The following is a 16996-nucleotide window of genomic DNA, read 5'->3' on the forward strand; positions in this document are numbered from 1 at the left end:
GGGGCGGTTCAAGGGACATGAATTGCCTGAGGGGGACACAGCAATAAAAGGGTTGGGAACCTCTGCCCTACAGGGCTTATTTACAGTCACAGTTAGTCAGGTGTGGGCCAGATCCAAAGTCCACAGACATCAGTGGAAAGAGTCCCATTTACTTCAACAGGCTCTGGATCAGGCTCTGTGGGCTCACAGATTTTTTCCATATATCTTGCGGAACAAATTCCTCCCTGAATTACACTCTTGTTCTATTCCACTGATCACAACATGGCCCTGTGGTATTTTCCCATTAATAAGTACATTAAGAACATAAGAACGGCCGTACTGGGTCAGATCAAAGGACCATCTAGCCCAGTATCCTGTCTTCTGACAGTGGCCAATGCCAGATGCCCCAGAGGGAATGAAAAGAACAGGTGATCATCAAGTGATCTATCCCCTGTCACCCATTCCCAGCTTCTGGCAATTAACTACTCTTTACTCATTAATTACTCTTGTTACAACTTTACTATTCCATGGTATTGTCTCAGAGCTCTCAGGCACACGGTGCATTTTGTTCAAAAATTTAATGTGTTCAAAAATTTAATTCAGCACACCCAGAGAGGCTGAAAGGCCAGATATGTAAGTGAGCTGGTTGCAGAGATGGAAGGAGCCAGGGCAGATTATGTCAGAAGGAAGCCAGGACAGTCCGAGACATACACAATAAGGAGAAAGAGGATGTTAGGATGATAGTGGAAGGAGACTCAGGATAATTGGGATAGGAAACAGTGCAATCTAATATTCTGGGAGTTAAGAGACTTGGTTTACAATCCTAGTTCTGCCATAGACTGTCCTTGTGACCCTAGATAATGTACTTAACCACGGCTTCCCCATTTATGAAAGGGGGGAAATAATTAATAATCCTTCCCAATCTCACAAGGGTTCGGTGGGGGTTTAGATGATGCATAAACAACACGTTGAGAGGCTTGGGTGAAAAGCACCATAGACGCTAAAATACAGAATTCTCAGTACCCACATAGAAATTTCCATCTGGACTATGCTGAACAAATACTAACTAATTACACAAGTAAAACATATTATTGTTATAATTATTCTAAGCTTCAGAAAAGTATCCACACTTTCAAACACTTATCTCAACTCAGCTGAACCCTTTAAAGTCTGTTCAACATTAATATTTTCCTGTTTAACTACCTGGGCCTTCAAAGAATCCATGAACTCAGGAGGGTCAGGACTATGTCAGATGCCTCCTCTACCTTTCAGTATTCACCTTCTGCACCAGATTTAAACAAATTACTGCTGCAAGACCCAGGACAGCTCAAGAGTTTAAGCTTCACAACTTGAAATTCTAATGTCTCTCCTCGGTACGTACAGAGGAATCTGCATTTCAAATTGCATTTACTAAGTACTTGCAGTTCTTCTTCAGAATCTATTATTAATCTGACACAGAATTTTGCAGTTTTCAGAGTAACAGCCGTGTTAGTCTGTATTCGCAAAAAGAAAAGGAGTACTTGTGGCACCTTAGAGACTAACCAATTTATTTGAGCATAAGCTTTCATGAGCTGTGAGCTGTAGCTCACGAAAGCTTATGCTCAAATAAACTGGTTAGTCTCTAAGGTGCCACAAGTACTCCTTTTCTTTTTGAGAATTTTGCAGTGTTTCTGCATTCAAATTCTTGCATAATGTAGAAGATACGAAATTTGACTGACCCAATGGCTCTCACTGCTTTATTATCTTTTATAGCAATAGCAGATTTACACAGCATTCTTTCTTTAGAAGGCTCATTAGTTAGCATGCCAATAAAAAAATTATTGAGATTGCCTGCCACCTTCTGTAGTAAACACTTTCCATTTGTTCTGTCTCATTTTCTTTGCAAAATTCTTCCAAAAGTCCCTGTAGAGTCTATACTGCTGTCTAAAAATAGGACCACCTTTGTTGTGCAGTTTAATCTGTTAAATTATGTTGTATTCTAAAAAGTGAATCTGTTAAAGTAGCATTGTGGTGTTTCATACCATCCCCCAGGGCCTGACCTCAAGCTTACTGAAATCAATGAGTCTTTCCATAAAGGTCAATGGGTTTTGGATCAGGCTTCAACGAGTTCCATATCAAACTTCTTTAGCTTACATGTCAAAATAAGATTTTTCTCATCATTGCAAACTCAGTCTGAGATCTGCAAATCAGGCTATGCTCTACCTGCCTCTGAAATCACTGCCAGTAATAAAAATTCTGCCATCAGTAAAATAACAAACTAGAAATGCAGACAACAATTTTGTGTGTTCTACATACGTTATAATATAATGCAGCATCATCGTCCATAGCTATATTGGCTCTGCAGCTTTAAGGGTAGTGTAGACTTTTTCTTGTCAGTAAAGTCTGCAGATGAGAGATACAAATAGTAGTTACTAAGGCTAGTTGAACATTCCCCAATGAAACTTTTTTTGACAGAAAATTGGATTAATTGATTGAATTAACTGGATTGAATAATTTTTTTCACAAAAAGTGTCTCTTCTGCAAACAATTTTGATTTTTCATTGGAAAAAATGAAATTCTAAATACCAAAATATTTCAGTCAAAACCCAGAAAGTTTAGATTTGGAAATGCCACTGTGGTGCCCCATGGGAGCTACAGTTCAATTGCCTCATGTCCCGTTCTACTCTAGGGGCGGGGCTACATCTCCCATGAGGCACAATGGACAGGATCTCCCATGATGCACTGCCTTGCATCTTCAAGAGGAGAGACTGTGGTGCACCATGGAAGATGTAGTCTGACCAGGAAGCCTGGCTCACAGAAGAGAATGGGGGCATGAAGCACCTGAATGACCATTCCAAAGAGTCCCCGTGGCAGTATTTCCAAATCAAAAAACTTTGGGTTTTGGCCCAAGTTTTCAGTATTTGAATTCCTTCTGGAAAAAATCAAAATGTTCCAACAATAAACCCCACTTTTTTGACCATCTCGATTAGATATGAATAAAATGGTGACACTTCTAAACAGTAACTTTTACCACTACACCAGAATCATTTTTGTTTCTTTGGGTGTTAAGTGCCCTCTGTTCCCATTGATTTCAGTAGAAACTGAGGATGTTCAATGCCTTGCAGGAGATGCTCAATGTCTTGCAGGACTGGAATCTTTCTTTTACAGTGCTTTGTCTATTTTTTTTTTATTTCAAGAGCTACAGTACCTGTTTTAGGATTGTTCTTTATTTTCAGACTGAAAACATCTTCCTCTCCACCTCAGTTCTGCAAAGCTATTGAAGTTTCACAACATGTTCCCATGAATTCCCAAATACAATATGTTACCATGTTGTCTGTCTTGTAAGTATCAAACAGTAACATCAGGGAAATACATGTTGTTGCACTTCTCTAATGGCATGGCAGATGGTGATACTCTGATTCATACAGGCTGAACACTAGCACTGGTTGGGAATTTTCCACTGAAATGTTTTGGTTTGTTTATTTGTTTTGTTTTAGTGACAAACACAGTTTCTCCAAAATCACTATTTTGCAAAAATGTTTCCATTTTCCATCAGGAAAACTGAAATGAAACATCTTGATTTGTCAAACCAAATCAAAATATTACATTTGGATCACTTTGACATTAAAGCTTCGTGGCAGTTGTAAAGTTTAAGTGTCTCATTCCCCTATTCTTCTCTGTCTCCTTGGATGGACAGCATTTCCTATGATGCACCATAGTTGTCTCTCTGGTTAAACTGACAATGGAGTATGTTGTATGAGTCACGTGTTGAGTGTGCACCAGGGGAAATGTAGTCCAGCCAAAGGAGAATGGGGGCATGAGATTTCAGAACTATATCTTCCATGAGGCACTGCAGGAGGCTCAAAGAGACACAGATTAATGGCGAACCAAACCAAAATTAACTGTGTTGATTCCATTGAACAACCTGGAATGAAACTCTATGATTTGGGAATGTTGAAATGTTTCTTTACAGTTGGATGCAGAATTTCTTGACATTTCTGAACCAAAATGATTCTGACCTTTCTATTCTGTGAAAAATTTTGAAATGTTGTCCCAATTTGGGATTTAGACAAATTTAAAAATATGAGACTTTCCTTTGGGACAAAAGTATTGCTGTCAAACCAGCTCTACACACCTTGAGCACTGTTTCCTCTAAGCTGTGTGCATTTGCGCACACACACAGATCCTAAACCCTGCGCATACGGCGAAACACTGCACGCACCAAAATGTGCACAGAAGAAATATATTGCGCACACGGCCTGTCAAAAATTAGAGGGAACATTGACCTTGAGTATCTGTTCTTCTTCCATGCTCCCACAGTACCTGCCAAAGCCTGTTCATTGCATAGTGTATTAGGATACACAGTCATTTAAAACACTTATTTTTAACACTGAGGGTGATTAACACTTCCCTTGGTGTTTTATTCCAATAGTTAGATTCCACTACCAATGGGCCAGTGGGAGCTGTGAAGATGGAGCCGCCTCCCTCCACCCCCCCGCCAGGGGCACGCAGAGACATGTCAGCAGCCTCTTCTGGGAGTGGCGTGGGGCCAGGGCAGGCATGCAGCCTGCTGAGCCCTGCTGCGCTGCCGGCTGGGAGCCACCTATGGGAAGCGCCTCCCAGCCAGAGCCTGCAGCTCGCACCCCCTCCCGCACTCCACCCTCATGCTCCAGGTCAGAACCCCGTCCTGCCCCCAAACTCCCTTCCAGACCCCACAACCCCTCCTGCAACCCAATCACCTGCCCCAGCTCACAGCCCCCTCCTGTTTATATTCAAATTCAAACAGCAGAAGTCACATTAAAAGTATTAGTGAGAGTAATAACTTTAATATGTTCAATTATTAGTTGGTAAATTCTAACTCTACAAGTAGCTTTGCATGTGATGCGGCTCTCGAAATATTTTGGTCAAAGACAAAACCAAAAAAATGGCTCCTCTTCTTTGAAAGGTTGCCATCCCCTGGATTAGACGACCAAATACTTCTTTTTTTTTTTTTTTTAACTTTAAAAATCTATGAACACAAGTGTGCTTTCGACACCCATAGCACACAGTAAAGTAAAACTTGCCCACCTCTACTAACGTGCACCTTAAAAAATAATTTTTGGATGCACAACTACATTTAAAAAAAAAGTCATGGTGGCATAGTGCTTGTTGCCATGTATTATATTTCGTATGTGGCTAAGGCTAATTTTATACTGCAATGATATGCAACAGACACCACGACAGGATTTCCAAGTCAGGGGACCTTGGGACGTAAAACCCTTTAACCAGTCAGCTGAAGGAATCGATCACTTTGTCGTGCCTTGTTTATTCAGCCCATTTAGAGTTGCTCCATCAAAGCCTAAATTTGGCTCCTGAAAATTATTGTGCAGAGGATAAGTTGGAACTGTTTATTTTTTAATTGTTGGAAACACAGCATGATTTTGTTATTTATTAATAAGCCTCAGTGATCTCCGTATTCCACCCATTTCAAAGCCAGTTTCTAGTCTGTCACATGCTGATCTGTGTGACCTTCTTCCTGGGAAATGTACATTTCTTATGGGTAACATTTTCCTGGAAGCACAAGGTATTTCATACTATTCATGCCTATTTCTAATTTCTCACTGGCTCTCTCTTATCAGACTGAAGAGGATGTGCCACTTCTGCTACATTTGCAAACAACGCTGCTTCAGGTCTCTCCTCTTTCGGATCCACAACATACAAGAACAGAACATTCTGCTTTTATTCATTCCAATTTTCAGCAGTTTACTTAGAAGCTTAACTTTTGTGGCGGCTTTATTTTCTCCCCCCCCCCCCCCACAGAGGTGGATAAATTGCAGCCCACAGGCCACATCTGGCCCACTGGGACCCTCCTGCCTGGTCCTTGAGCTCCCGGCTGGGAAGGCTAGCCCCCAGCCCCTCCCCTGCTGTCCCTCCTCCCCTGCAGCCTCAGCACTCTGGGTGGCAGGGCTGCAAGCTCCTGCCGGGCAGCGTGGCTGTGAGAGCTGCTGGCCTGCCCCGGTGCTCTCGACAGCATGGCTGGCTCCGGCCGGGTGGTGCGGCTGCCAGTCCTGGTGCTCTGAGAGGCATGGTAAAGGGGGGGGGGCTAAATAAGGGACAGGGGATCCCGGGGGGCAGTCAGGGAACAGGGAGCAGGGGTGGTTGGATAGGCGTGGGAGTCCCAGGGGGCCTCTCAGGGGGCGGGGGTGTGGACAGGGGTTGGGGCAGTCAGGGGCCAGGGAGCAGGGGAGGTTGGATAGAGGATGGGGTCCCAGGAAGGGGCGGTCAGGGGCGAAGGAGCAAGGGGGGTTGGATGGCTCGGGAGTTCTGAGGGAGGCAGTCAGGGGGCAGGAAATGGGAGAGGGAGGACGGGGGCAGGGGCCAGGCTGTTTGGGGATGCACAGCCTTCCCTACCTGGCTCGCCATAGTTTCGGAACCCCGATGTGGCCCTCAGGCCAAAAAGTTTGACCACCCCTGCCCCAACACCTAACACATCATGTTATACTTTGAATAAGGAAGACTCTGCACAGTGATCTTGTGAATTCAAAACCCTTAGCTAAACACCCGTCTGTTCTCTTTTACACTCAGGCTTTGTCTACGCTATGCACCTTTTAGCGACACAGCTGTGCTGCTACAGCCGTGCTGCTAAAAGGCGCACAGAGTAGCTGCTGTTTGTTGGCAGGAGAGAGCTCTCCCGCTGACGAAGCGCTGTTCGCATCAGCGCTGTTCGTCGGTAAAACTTTTGTCATCTGGGGGGAGGGGGAGGAGTGGTTTTTAACACCCCTGAACAACAAGTTTTGCCGACAAAATTCCCGTGTAGACAAAACCTTAGACTTCATCATCATCTCTCTCTGCCAAGAGACAGCACTCCAAACTGTAAGCGAAGGGTTCCTATTCCAGGTGCTAAGAATAACCTGCATTGAATGTTAGCTCCCATTTTGTACGGCCAGAGTAAAGAAGCAAAGGTTGGTCCATTTTATTAAGAATTAATGATACTTACTTTATCATCAGCCTATTGTGAAAGTCAAATCTGAGTTCTAGCATACTTTATAACAGTGACACAAGTTGATCCTGCAAACATACATATGGATAATGTGGTTCAGATGAACCGTCCCATTGATTGCAAGGTTTCAGTGTTTGCAGGACTGGGGCCTAGGATAGTAATATTGTCTTGGTAAACAAAGTGGATTTCTCTCCAGTCCACACACACCTATACTAGAGCCATGCCTCAACCCTCTACTCAGACAAAACCCCCATTGAAAACAATGGCTATTTTGCCAAAGTCAGGAGTTCAGTATTTAAACAGCAACAGATGAAAATAGTTTCTGTACCCAGAAGTACATTTCTAGAATCCATGAGAATTGTAGTCATTCAAAAGGCAGTTTACATAAGCACGGCATTCTAGTGTGACAAATAGCTGCTTATTGTCACCACCTGTATTCAAAGCTTCAGAGGTTATAGAAATCCAGCTGTGCCACTCAAAGGAAAAAAACAACTTTGAAATAATGTTTACGTATCGACCACATTTTGCCAGAATCCACCTTCAATAGATTACAGAGAAAGGAGCATGGCAAAGTTACCCTGCGTAACCTCTTCCTGCCTGCATCAGGAGGATGGCTAGAAACAGCATGGCCCTAGGCTGACCTCAAAACTCAGAGGCTGAGGGAACACTTATGTAACGGAAAACAACCCTAAGAAACACAACAATGAGCCAGCTGAGAAGAAAAACAAAACTGTGTCAGTAATGGTTAATCATGAATACAACCTCATTGATTTTCGTAACGATACTTCACTTCAGTTTGGCCATGAGATTACTAGATCCACAGTTTCACTAAAGGGCCAATCCTTCAAGGTGCCCAGTGTCTCCTGAGACCCTTATCTCTCATTGAAGTCCATGCTCATCACCTCACAGGATTGATCCCGAAGCAATATGGGAGGGGAAACTCAGCAGCCCATTGAGCATCGTACTGAAATCTACTGCTACTGAATTGAGTTCGGGGCATGCTGTTTTGTTTTCACCTGAGTCAACCATGTCTAAAAAAAGTCTCAAGAACAATACAGAATTCAGAGAGTCGAATGGTTGCCGTATCCTTCAGATGTTCGAGAGGAGACTCACACCTCCTGTTCCCTGTACTTTAATATATGCTTTTGGCAACCTAGTGATATTGGAAGGAACAAACCTACTAGAAATAAAAAGGAATAATTTTAGGGTTGCCAACTTTCTAAAAGCTGAAAACTGAATACCCTTGCCTCGCCCCACCTCTTCCCCTGAGGCCCTGCCCCCCATCCACTCCTCTCCCCCTTCCTCCATTGCTCGCTCTCACCCCCCATTGCTCAATCCCCCACCTTCCAGGACTGACCTGCTGCCTTCAGTGCCGGACTGGCAGGAGCTGACGTGGAGCCTGTCCACCTGCCCAGCTGGGGCACGACAGGGGCCAGTTCCTGGAGCAAGGGGCTAGGACAGGGAGGGGTTGGTCCCCAAAGCAATGGGCTGGGGAGCAGTCAGTCCCCATACTGAGGGGCTGGGGTGGGGAGGGTTCGGTCCTCGTACTGAGGGGCTAGGGCAGGGAGGGGTCAGACTTGGTCCACGTAGCGAGGGGCCAGGGCTGGAGCAATCAGGGCACAGCGCGGATTGGTCCCTGGAGCAAGAGGCTGGAGAAGGGTCAGACTCGGTCCCCGTAGCAAGGCGCCAGGGCTGGGGCAATTGGGGCACAGCAGGGGTCAGTCCCCAGAGCAAGGAGTGGGGAGGGGTCGGATTTGGTCCCCATAGTGAGGGGCCAGGACTGGGATAATCAGGGCATGGTGGGGCAGAAGGGGGGATGAACAGGATCCCCTCGCCCGGGGAGCAGCACCCATCTCTTGGAGCCCAGTCCAGAAGCCAGCCGCTGCTCCCTGTTAGGTGTCAACAGCTGAGCAGAGAGCAACTCCTCCATGTGGCTCCAGCTGTTCTTCCAACCCCCACCCCCGCAGCGGCAGAGGCGAGTTACTGCAACCAACCAGACTTTTAGCATCCCATCAGCTGTGCTGACTAGATGCTGCCAGGTTCCGTTTTCGACCAGATGTTCTGATCGAAAACTGGACACCTGGCAACCCTAGATAAATTGCTAAAGAATAATAATCACTATTTATATTATGGTAGCACCTAGAGTCCCTAACTCAGATTGGAACCCATTGTGCTAGGTGCTGTACAAATGTATAAGATTTGTCCATGCCCTGAAGAACTTAGACTCAAAACAGACAAGATAGACAAAGAATGGGAGAGAAACGGAGGTCCAGAGAAGTCAAGTGACTAGCCCAAGGTCAGTGATAGAACCCAGGTCTCTAGAGTCCTATTCCAGTGTCCTACCATTACCCACCTTGCCTCTTGATTTCGAGTGTGATTCTTCCCCACACCATTTCTGGCAATTGCTATAAATGTAGGGTCCATTTCTCCTCCCACTGAAATCTCCTCAATTTCCACAACACAGAATACAATCCTAAATGATTCTTTAAAAACTTCTTATGTGACAACGAAAAGGAGAGAATGGAAGAGTTTGGCGTGAGGCGGGAGAATGAAATTTTATTTTAGAGCTCCCACAAAATGTGTGAGAGAGAAAGGGGCTCTCTCTTGCCTACTTTTACTTGATTAAATTAAATGTGCATTGAACAGCACCTTGCATTAGTCCGTTGGTTTTCTCAATCACTCATCACTCTGATTAATACCACCAGAGAGGCTGTGTAAGTTTTAATCATACAGTGCTGTCACTTGCAGAAGGCAGTTCGTTAGTAAATAGCTGTAATTTTACGAAGGGGCTGCGGGGTACCGTAATTCTCCAAATACCATGCAAGATTAACAGTGCAGCTGTTTTGTTAGCAGCAGCCTAGGTATGATAACCATGTCGGAAGACAGCAGCAATGGTATGGGATTGTCATGCAGCGGCACTGCCCAATGTCAACTCAACCTTAAAAGGAAAAAGAAAAAAATAAATGGGGTTAGCATGGAAGAGCAGAGATGAGAGCAATGATCGTAAGTGATCCAAAAGCTATAAGTCCCTCTATGGCTTTGATAACTTTAAATAATCCATTGGCATTTTTATAGCTAGAGAGGTCTGAGATTTTTAACAATCTAAACAACCCACTATTACAAAACTAAACATTACTTAAAACATGGATGGCTCATTCCCTCTCTTGCACCTGTTAGCCACAGTGAAGTGTAACAATCTACCACCCTGGCTGGGAACATTTTTTTCGTATCATGTCTCTATGGGCAGAAATGTGACTGGCACAGTTTCTAGGCTACTATCGCATTCTTTCATGCAAATTAAAACAAAATATCACTGGGACTCAGGAGACCTGGAGCCTATTCCTGGCTCTGCCACTAGCCTACTGCATGACCGTGTGCAAGTCACTTCGCCTCCCTATGCCTTAAGTTCCCCATGTGTAAAATGGGGATAATGATACCTTCCTTTGTAAAGTATTTAGTGGTTTTCATTAGTAGACCTCAATCTAAGTGCTAGGTATTATTATTATTTAGAAACATAATTTTTAGCCTGAATGGTTGCAGAGAAATCCTTAAACCTGTGAATTGGTAAATGCAGCAAGGTCTATCTATCTATAGATAGACCTTGCTGCATTCACTCAATTCACAGATGAAGCAGTTCAAACCCCAGAGATGGTGTTTCAAAACTATCTATCAATCTGTAGATAGATAGTTTTGAAACAATAGCTCTGGGGTTTGAACTGCTCCATTCGTCTCAATCGGTTGTTAACCCTGAAACTTAGATAACGTTGGAAATGTCAACTTTGTTAACTATTTCACTGCTGATCACTTTAGCAAAAAAATCCAACAAATGTATTTATCCTACAATCCCAAGATGCCTCCCAAGCCGTTTTGTTGCCCAAAGCCCCAGCTGTCTCTTACCAAAATCTCCAGCTTCCACCCTGCCAAATTCAGGAAGGAATTCCTGAATTGCAAATGCAAAAATCTGTGCTACACTGAAAATTGAAAAGGTAAGGGAAAATAGATGCTATTTAATATCAAAATCCTGCATTCATTGTAGTCTTCCTTTGCATATTTAAATCAAGAAAAAGTCTCTTTTTGAATGTTTCTGGAGTTGCTGCATTAACATGCTATAGAAACCGAGAGAGAACCCTTGCCTCGGAATTTAAACCTAATTTGGCAAGGAGTACAAGCCCACACCCATAGAGGTCACTTGAAAATAGTCTTAGGCTCAAAAGAAAGAAAGGTGTATAGGTGTATTTTAGCAGTATTGTGTGTGTTGAGTTAGAATTCTGGCTCAATCCTACAAAGCAAAAGCAATTCTATAAGTTTTTGTTTTGTTCAATATCTTCATAAATGATCTGGAGGATGGTGTGGATTGCACTCTCAGCAAATTTGCGGATGATACTAAACTGGGAGGAGTGGTAGATACGCTGGAGGGCAGGGATAGGATACACAGGGACCTAGACAAATTGGAGGATTGGGTCAAAAGAAATCTGATGAGGTTCAATAAGGATAAGTGCAGGGTCCTGCACTTAGGACGGAAGAACCCAATGCACAGCTACAGACTAGGGACCGAATGGCTAGGCAGCAGTTCTGCGGAAAAGGACCTAGGGGTGACAGTGGACGAGAAGCTGGATATGAGCCAGCAGTGTGCCCTTGTTGCCAAGAAGGCCGATGGCATTTTGGGATGTATAAGTAGGGGCATAGCGAGCAGATCGAGGGACGTGATCGTCCCCCTCTATTCGACATTGGTGAGGCCTCATCTGGAGTACTGTGTCCAGTTTTGGGCCCCACACTACAAGAAGGATGTGGATAAATTGGAAAGAGTCCAGCGAAGGGCAACAAAAATGATTAGGGGTCTGGAACACATGACTTATGAAGAGAGGCTGAGAGAACTGGGATTGTTTAGTCTGCGGATGAGAAGAATGAGGGGGGATTTGATAGCTGCTTTCAACTACCTGAGAGGTGGTTCCAGAGAGGATGGTTCTAGACTATTCTCAGTGGTGGAAGAGGACAGGACAAGGAGTAATGGTCTCAAGTTGCAGTGGGGGAGGTTTAGGTTGGATATTAGGAAAAACTTTTTCACTAGGAGGGTGGTGAAACACTGGAATGCGTTGCCTAGGGAGGTGGTGGAATCTCCTTCCTTATAAGTTTTTAAGGTCAGGCTTGACAAAGCCCTGGCTGGGATGATTTAATTGGGGATGGGTCCTGCTTTTGAGCAGAGGGTTGGACTAGATGACCTCCTGAGGTCCCTTCCAACCCTGATATTCTATGGTTCTATGATTCTAAGTAATAAAATTTGCTTCAAGACTTTCTTTGTGGCATGTGTAGATTTGGAAAAAGAGCTGGGCTTTCTGAAAGATTTGGGGTTTTAGAAATGCAGCTCTGCATCTGGAGGAGTCAGGTGACGCAGTAGACCCCAAGGAGCTAAGAAAGTCCACAGAACACAAGGCTGTTGAATGTTTATCTAGTAAAAGACAAATCGGGGTAGCCAAGAAGAATATCAACCTACATACAAGGGGTGATTGCAAGCTTTATCTTCTTGTTATGATTGGTTTCTTTGGACATTGTCAATGTCAGCCAGGGCTATTCTTGAAAGGTTTGTAGATAAAATATACTTTTTCTGGCTGAAGTGATATTTCTGCACTCAATTGTTTTCCTTTGTTTGGAGAGTTACCCAAGAAATGTCACCACGCCAGTTTCTACACTATGTGACTGAAATAAATCACTGTGTACTCCAGCGTATCTCTTTCAATAGTACATACAGTCCTTTTACAAAGCTCCCCAAAACACAATGTAGTTTAATTCAGCAGTAAACAAGTTTTTTAAAAAGTGGGCTTCTGATTTTGGGTGCCTCTGTTTCTGCCTCTCCAATACCTTGGGTGGCATTTTCAGGGGTGTTGGGCACCGGAAGCGCCCACTGGTTTCATGACTTCTGAAAACCTGACCCTGGGTGTGTCAAGTTGGGACGCAAAATCAGAGATAATTTTTGAAAATGTTAGCCACTGTATTTAACAAAGGAAGGACACACACAAGGATATGTTTGGTCAATTAAAAGCAACAAAATGGAGGAATTGAGAAACTGACTTACTCCTTCATAGCTACTATTGGAGGAAAGAGTAAAAGCTACTCAACCTATAGGGGGTCATTGACAACTTCTACAGTCCAAAGATGCCATCTGTGACTTATCTCCCCTTGAATAATACCTTATTGCCCAAGTAGGACTACTTGCAAGGTAAGTTAATACTCGAGGAGGTAAAGGAGGCAGTATCAGGCGCCTGCTAAATGGTGGAGAGCACTAAGGCATTTTGCATTATACTGTCACATTGGGAATACAGAGGATACTGCAATCTCAGGCATTAGCAGGAGCTCACTAAAAATGTTCTACCTCTGACTCCTCTGACAGTGCAGAGACTGTTGCCCTTTCTTGATATTGCTCCAAAAACTACCACTTTCAGAAAACTGTGGGCCTTGGAATGTAATTACAGTTTTAATCTCTCTGCACATGTCAGGTGACATCATGTCATCCCCTAAAATAATTAGGGGCAGATTCTGACACCCTCGCCCAAACAGAATAGGACCTTACTCCACAAACAGCCCCATTGATTTCACTGGGAATGTGCCCAGTGGAAGGCATTACTCAACATGAGTGAGGATATCAGAATATAGCCCTGGTTTTTGGAACAGTACTTAGGAATACAGAAAAAGTAAGTTATGGAAATTATCCCAAATTCTGGAGATTCACAACATTTGTTCAATAGCTTTGGACTCCTCACATAATTTTATACTTAGTAAAATACAGCAGATAGAAGAACTCTAACCAGAATGTTACATAAATCTATTATTTCCATTCAGTTTAATTAAATGCCTGTCTAGCATCATTGAGAATAGTTCCTGCTGAAGAAGTACATTTTCTGGCAGTATGTAGTATATTAAACACTTTGGGTTGTATCTCATATAGACTTATGTTTCAGCTATGTGGGTTTTTAATTAACTTCTCTAGGGTATGTTAAATATTAGTAGTCTGCATCTCTTCTATACACAGAAAGCTCAGTTCGCATGAGAAGAGCATAAGCCAAAAAGTAAATACCTCAGAATGATCCAAAGCCAAAATATAGTCACTAGAAGCAAGAAGTTTAAATAACGATAGGACTTTTTCCTAAATAGGTTAAGTGTCCTGACTTATGATTCCTCCCCATTGAAGGCAATGCTGTATGGTACAGTGACAGTCTAATGTTGCCCTTGAATCTTTAAGGGAGTGGAGGGAGAGGTCCAGGTCAGCACTGAAGAGCTTGGGCCCTGTACCTCTGTACTTCCCTTAGCAGTCTAGGAGACTGGAGCCAAGATGCTTACCACATAACAACTGCAGTGGCTAAGGACCGTTTGGTGCCAAGCAGTGTCAGATGGTACTGAGGTGGGTGCTTCCCTGTGTTGCCTAGCAGAAGACTTCCCAGACTGAGGCTTCTTAGGCAATACAAATGCCTCAGTACGGGTTTCAGCCAGAGCCTCAGCGGTGCCCTTTGTGGGACACGAGGTCTCCCGGGAGCCAGATTTATGGGGTGACCCACCCTTTTCTTAGACTCCCTGGAAGGAGAAAGATGCTTCTTTTTGTTCAACATCTTCATCTCTGGAACTGCTGCTGGGGGTCCGGCAATTGCCAGAGCAGCCTGAGATGTTGAGGCCAATGTAGCGGGGAGAAGGGAAGTGGATCCTCCTGGAAAAGGGAGCATTCCATTGAGAGGAGCTTCAACCTAGCCTCTCTGTCCTTTCAAGGCCTGCTTTGAAACCCCGTGCAGACATACACTGTGATGGGACGTGGGTGTCTCAGAAATACCATAAACAGCTAGAGTGCCCTTAGCTTTGGGGAAAAGACCTGTGGCAGGGCTGGAACTCTAGGGTTTTCGACATAACCCAGAGAAGTGCCAAAGCAGTAAATAAGAAGCCCAGATGATGGGGGGCGAGGACCCTCCATGTCAAAGCACAAATGCGCTGAAAATGAGAAAAAAATAACAGCTAATGAAATAAAAACTTAAGAAATTAAAAAAATGTATGGTTCACTGTAAGTGAGAAAAGGCAGGATGCTGAGAACAGCAGATGCCAAAAGTGCTTCATCTGGATCCACAGGCAGCTGAGAAGGCACTGAGTGACGGCAGGTCCCGCAACTCCTCATATGCCCTTGTATGGAAGCATGTGGTGCTGCTCTGTGCAGGTGTGGGGACGTGGATACTGCTTTTACAAGTCTCTGGTCAAAAGTGCATGGGCATGTACATATCCGACAGTGTTGCACCCATAGGGATGTGTACTCGAAGAACTATCTGCATCTGTTTGTTATAAAGTGTTGATAGGCTGGCAAAATAACTGCCAGTTGGGATGAGGTGCTGAACCAGTGACTTTCCTGAATTCTGCAGTAAATTTTAATGTAGTTGATTGCATAATATCTAACCTGATGTAATTTAGATTTGCACTGCATTATCGTGCTGGATCATCGCTGTAAATAAGTGCTGATAAGTTAATCACTGCAAATAGGTGCAACGCATTCCCCACCACTGCCAAGTGATAAATCAGCTGGGGTGGCAGAAATCTCTGATTTGGAGAAGGGGAGAGGTGGAGATTGGAAAGGTAGAAGTAAGGGGAAAGTAGGGAAGGAACCTGGCTGGGTAGGATGAAACAGGGCAGGCAGAGAACAAGAGCAGAATGATAGAGGGTACAAAACCCAAGACAAGGACTGAGCATCAAGAGAGAGAGATGGGCAGTAACAATGGAAGGAAAGAGATGGGGCAGAAAGCACAAAAAAAAAAAGAAATGGACAAGAAAAAGACTTCTAGGTAGGGACCTTGTCTTATAATTTATTTGCATTATAGTGTCACCTAGAGCCTCCAAATAGAGCATTACATTGGGTGCTGTAAAAACACATTTGATGACCCTATCTGAAAGAGGTTGCAATCTACATTTAAAACAGAAAATTGGCTTGATCTTTATCTGGAAAATGCTCAGTACAATTTGGAAAGAAAAGGTGTGTGAGGTAATATCTTTTATTGGACCAACTTTTGTTGGTGAGCGAGACAAGCTTTCAAACTATACAGAGCTCTATCATTTGGCACATAGAAAATAATAAAGGAAGGAAGAGGATTAGGACACAGATTATAGAAGAAAGGAGAAAAATTAGACTGGATATAAAAGGACAGATGAACCGGTGGAAGGAGAAGAAAGAGGAGGTATGAGGAAAAACACAAAAGGAGGATCAATAATAGAGCTGGTTGAAACATTTTCTATTGAAAACATTTTTCAATGGAAAATTACCTTTTTTTTCCCCAAACACACTTTTTGTGGAAAATTTTCATTTCTTACCAAGTTTTTCATTGACAAAACAAACTGCAAAAATATAAGTGGGTTAATTTTTTTCATTCCCCGCCCCTTTTTCCTCACTTTCCTCCTTTTCCCCCCAACTGTAAAAGGGAGGAAAATGGACAGAAAACCAGGAAAAACAAACAGACCAAAACCATTTGGTGGGGTGTCAAAAACGGGGGAGGGAAATGGGGGGAAATTTTATAAAACATTTTTTTTTCAAAATTTCTGGCAAAAAATTTCCTAGAAAGAAAAGGCAGAAGAGAGAGCGAGAGAGCAAGAGAGAATGAGAGCTCTTGGTCTTCTCCCCAGCAAAGGGTATGCAATAAGCATGATGAGAGATTTACAAGCTGGTTCCTTAAATGTTGTTGTCTCCTGGAGCAAGCTCTTGCTCACTCTGCAGACAAGAATAGGCGCTTTGTTTTGGGATTTTATTTTATTTTATTTTTTGCCCAGTAATAGCTAACAATTCTCCTAATACTGTGTCTGCACTTTATTTACATCGGGCTGTAATTCTCATAACTACTCTGCAGCAGATAGTCATTTCCTCCAGTGAATTATATATTAAATGTTTCTACTTCCATACAAAATGCCAGTGCACTTGTAGACAAGGAGTAATTCTACAGACAATTGCCAGATTGATATAGCTTTTAGGGGGTATCAATAATGAGGATGGATTGGATCGAGTTGGACTATACCATTTAGAGTCTGAAAGATTTTAAAAAGCTCTACGGG

The 16996-nt window shown here is 43.5% G+C and overlaps 1 protein-coding gene across 6 annotated transcripts in view; it reads right to left on the minus strand.

Annotated features, from left to right (window-relative positions):
- The window catches only part of DPP6 (dipeptidyl peptidase like 6), an 807813-nt gene that overhangs the window by 503527 nt on the left and 287290 nt on the right, over positions 1-16996 (minus strand). For 3 of the 6 annotated variants that reach the window (XM_073334585.2, XM_073334584.2, XM_073334586.1), the window contains exon 2: positions 2275-2361. The exons of the other annotated variants lie outside the window; for them this stretch is intronic. In XM_073334585.2, coding sequence (XP_073190686.1) covers positions 2275-2304 — 30 coding nt within the window. In that variant the 5' untranslated portion in view covers positions 2305-2361. The remainder of the gene's footprint in view (positions 1-2274; positions 2362-16996) is intronic. 6 annotated transcript variants of the gene reach the window in all.

Source organism: Lepidochelys kempii, chromosome 2 (assembly GCF_965140285.1).
Source record: "Lepidochelys kempii isolate rLepKem1 chromosome 2, rLepKem1.hap1, whole genome shotgun sequence".
NCBI lineage: Eukaryota > Metazoa > Chordata > Testudines > Cheloniidae > Lepidochelys > Lepidochelys kempii.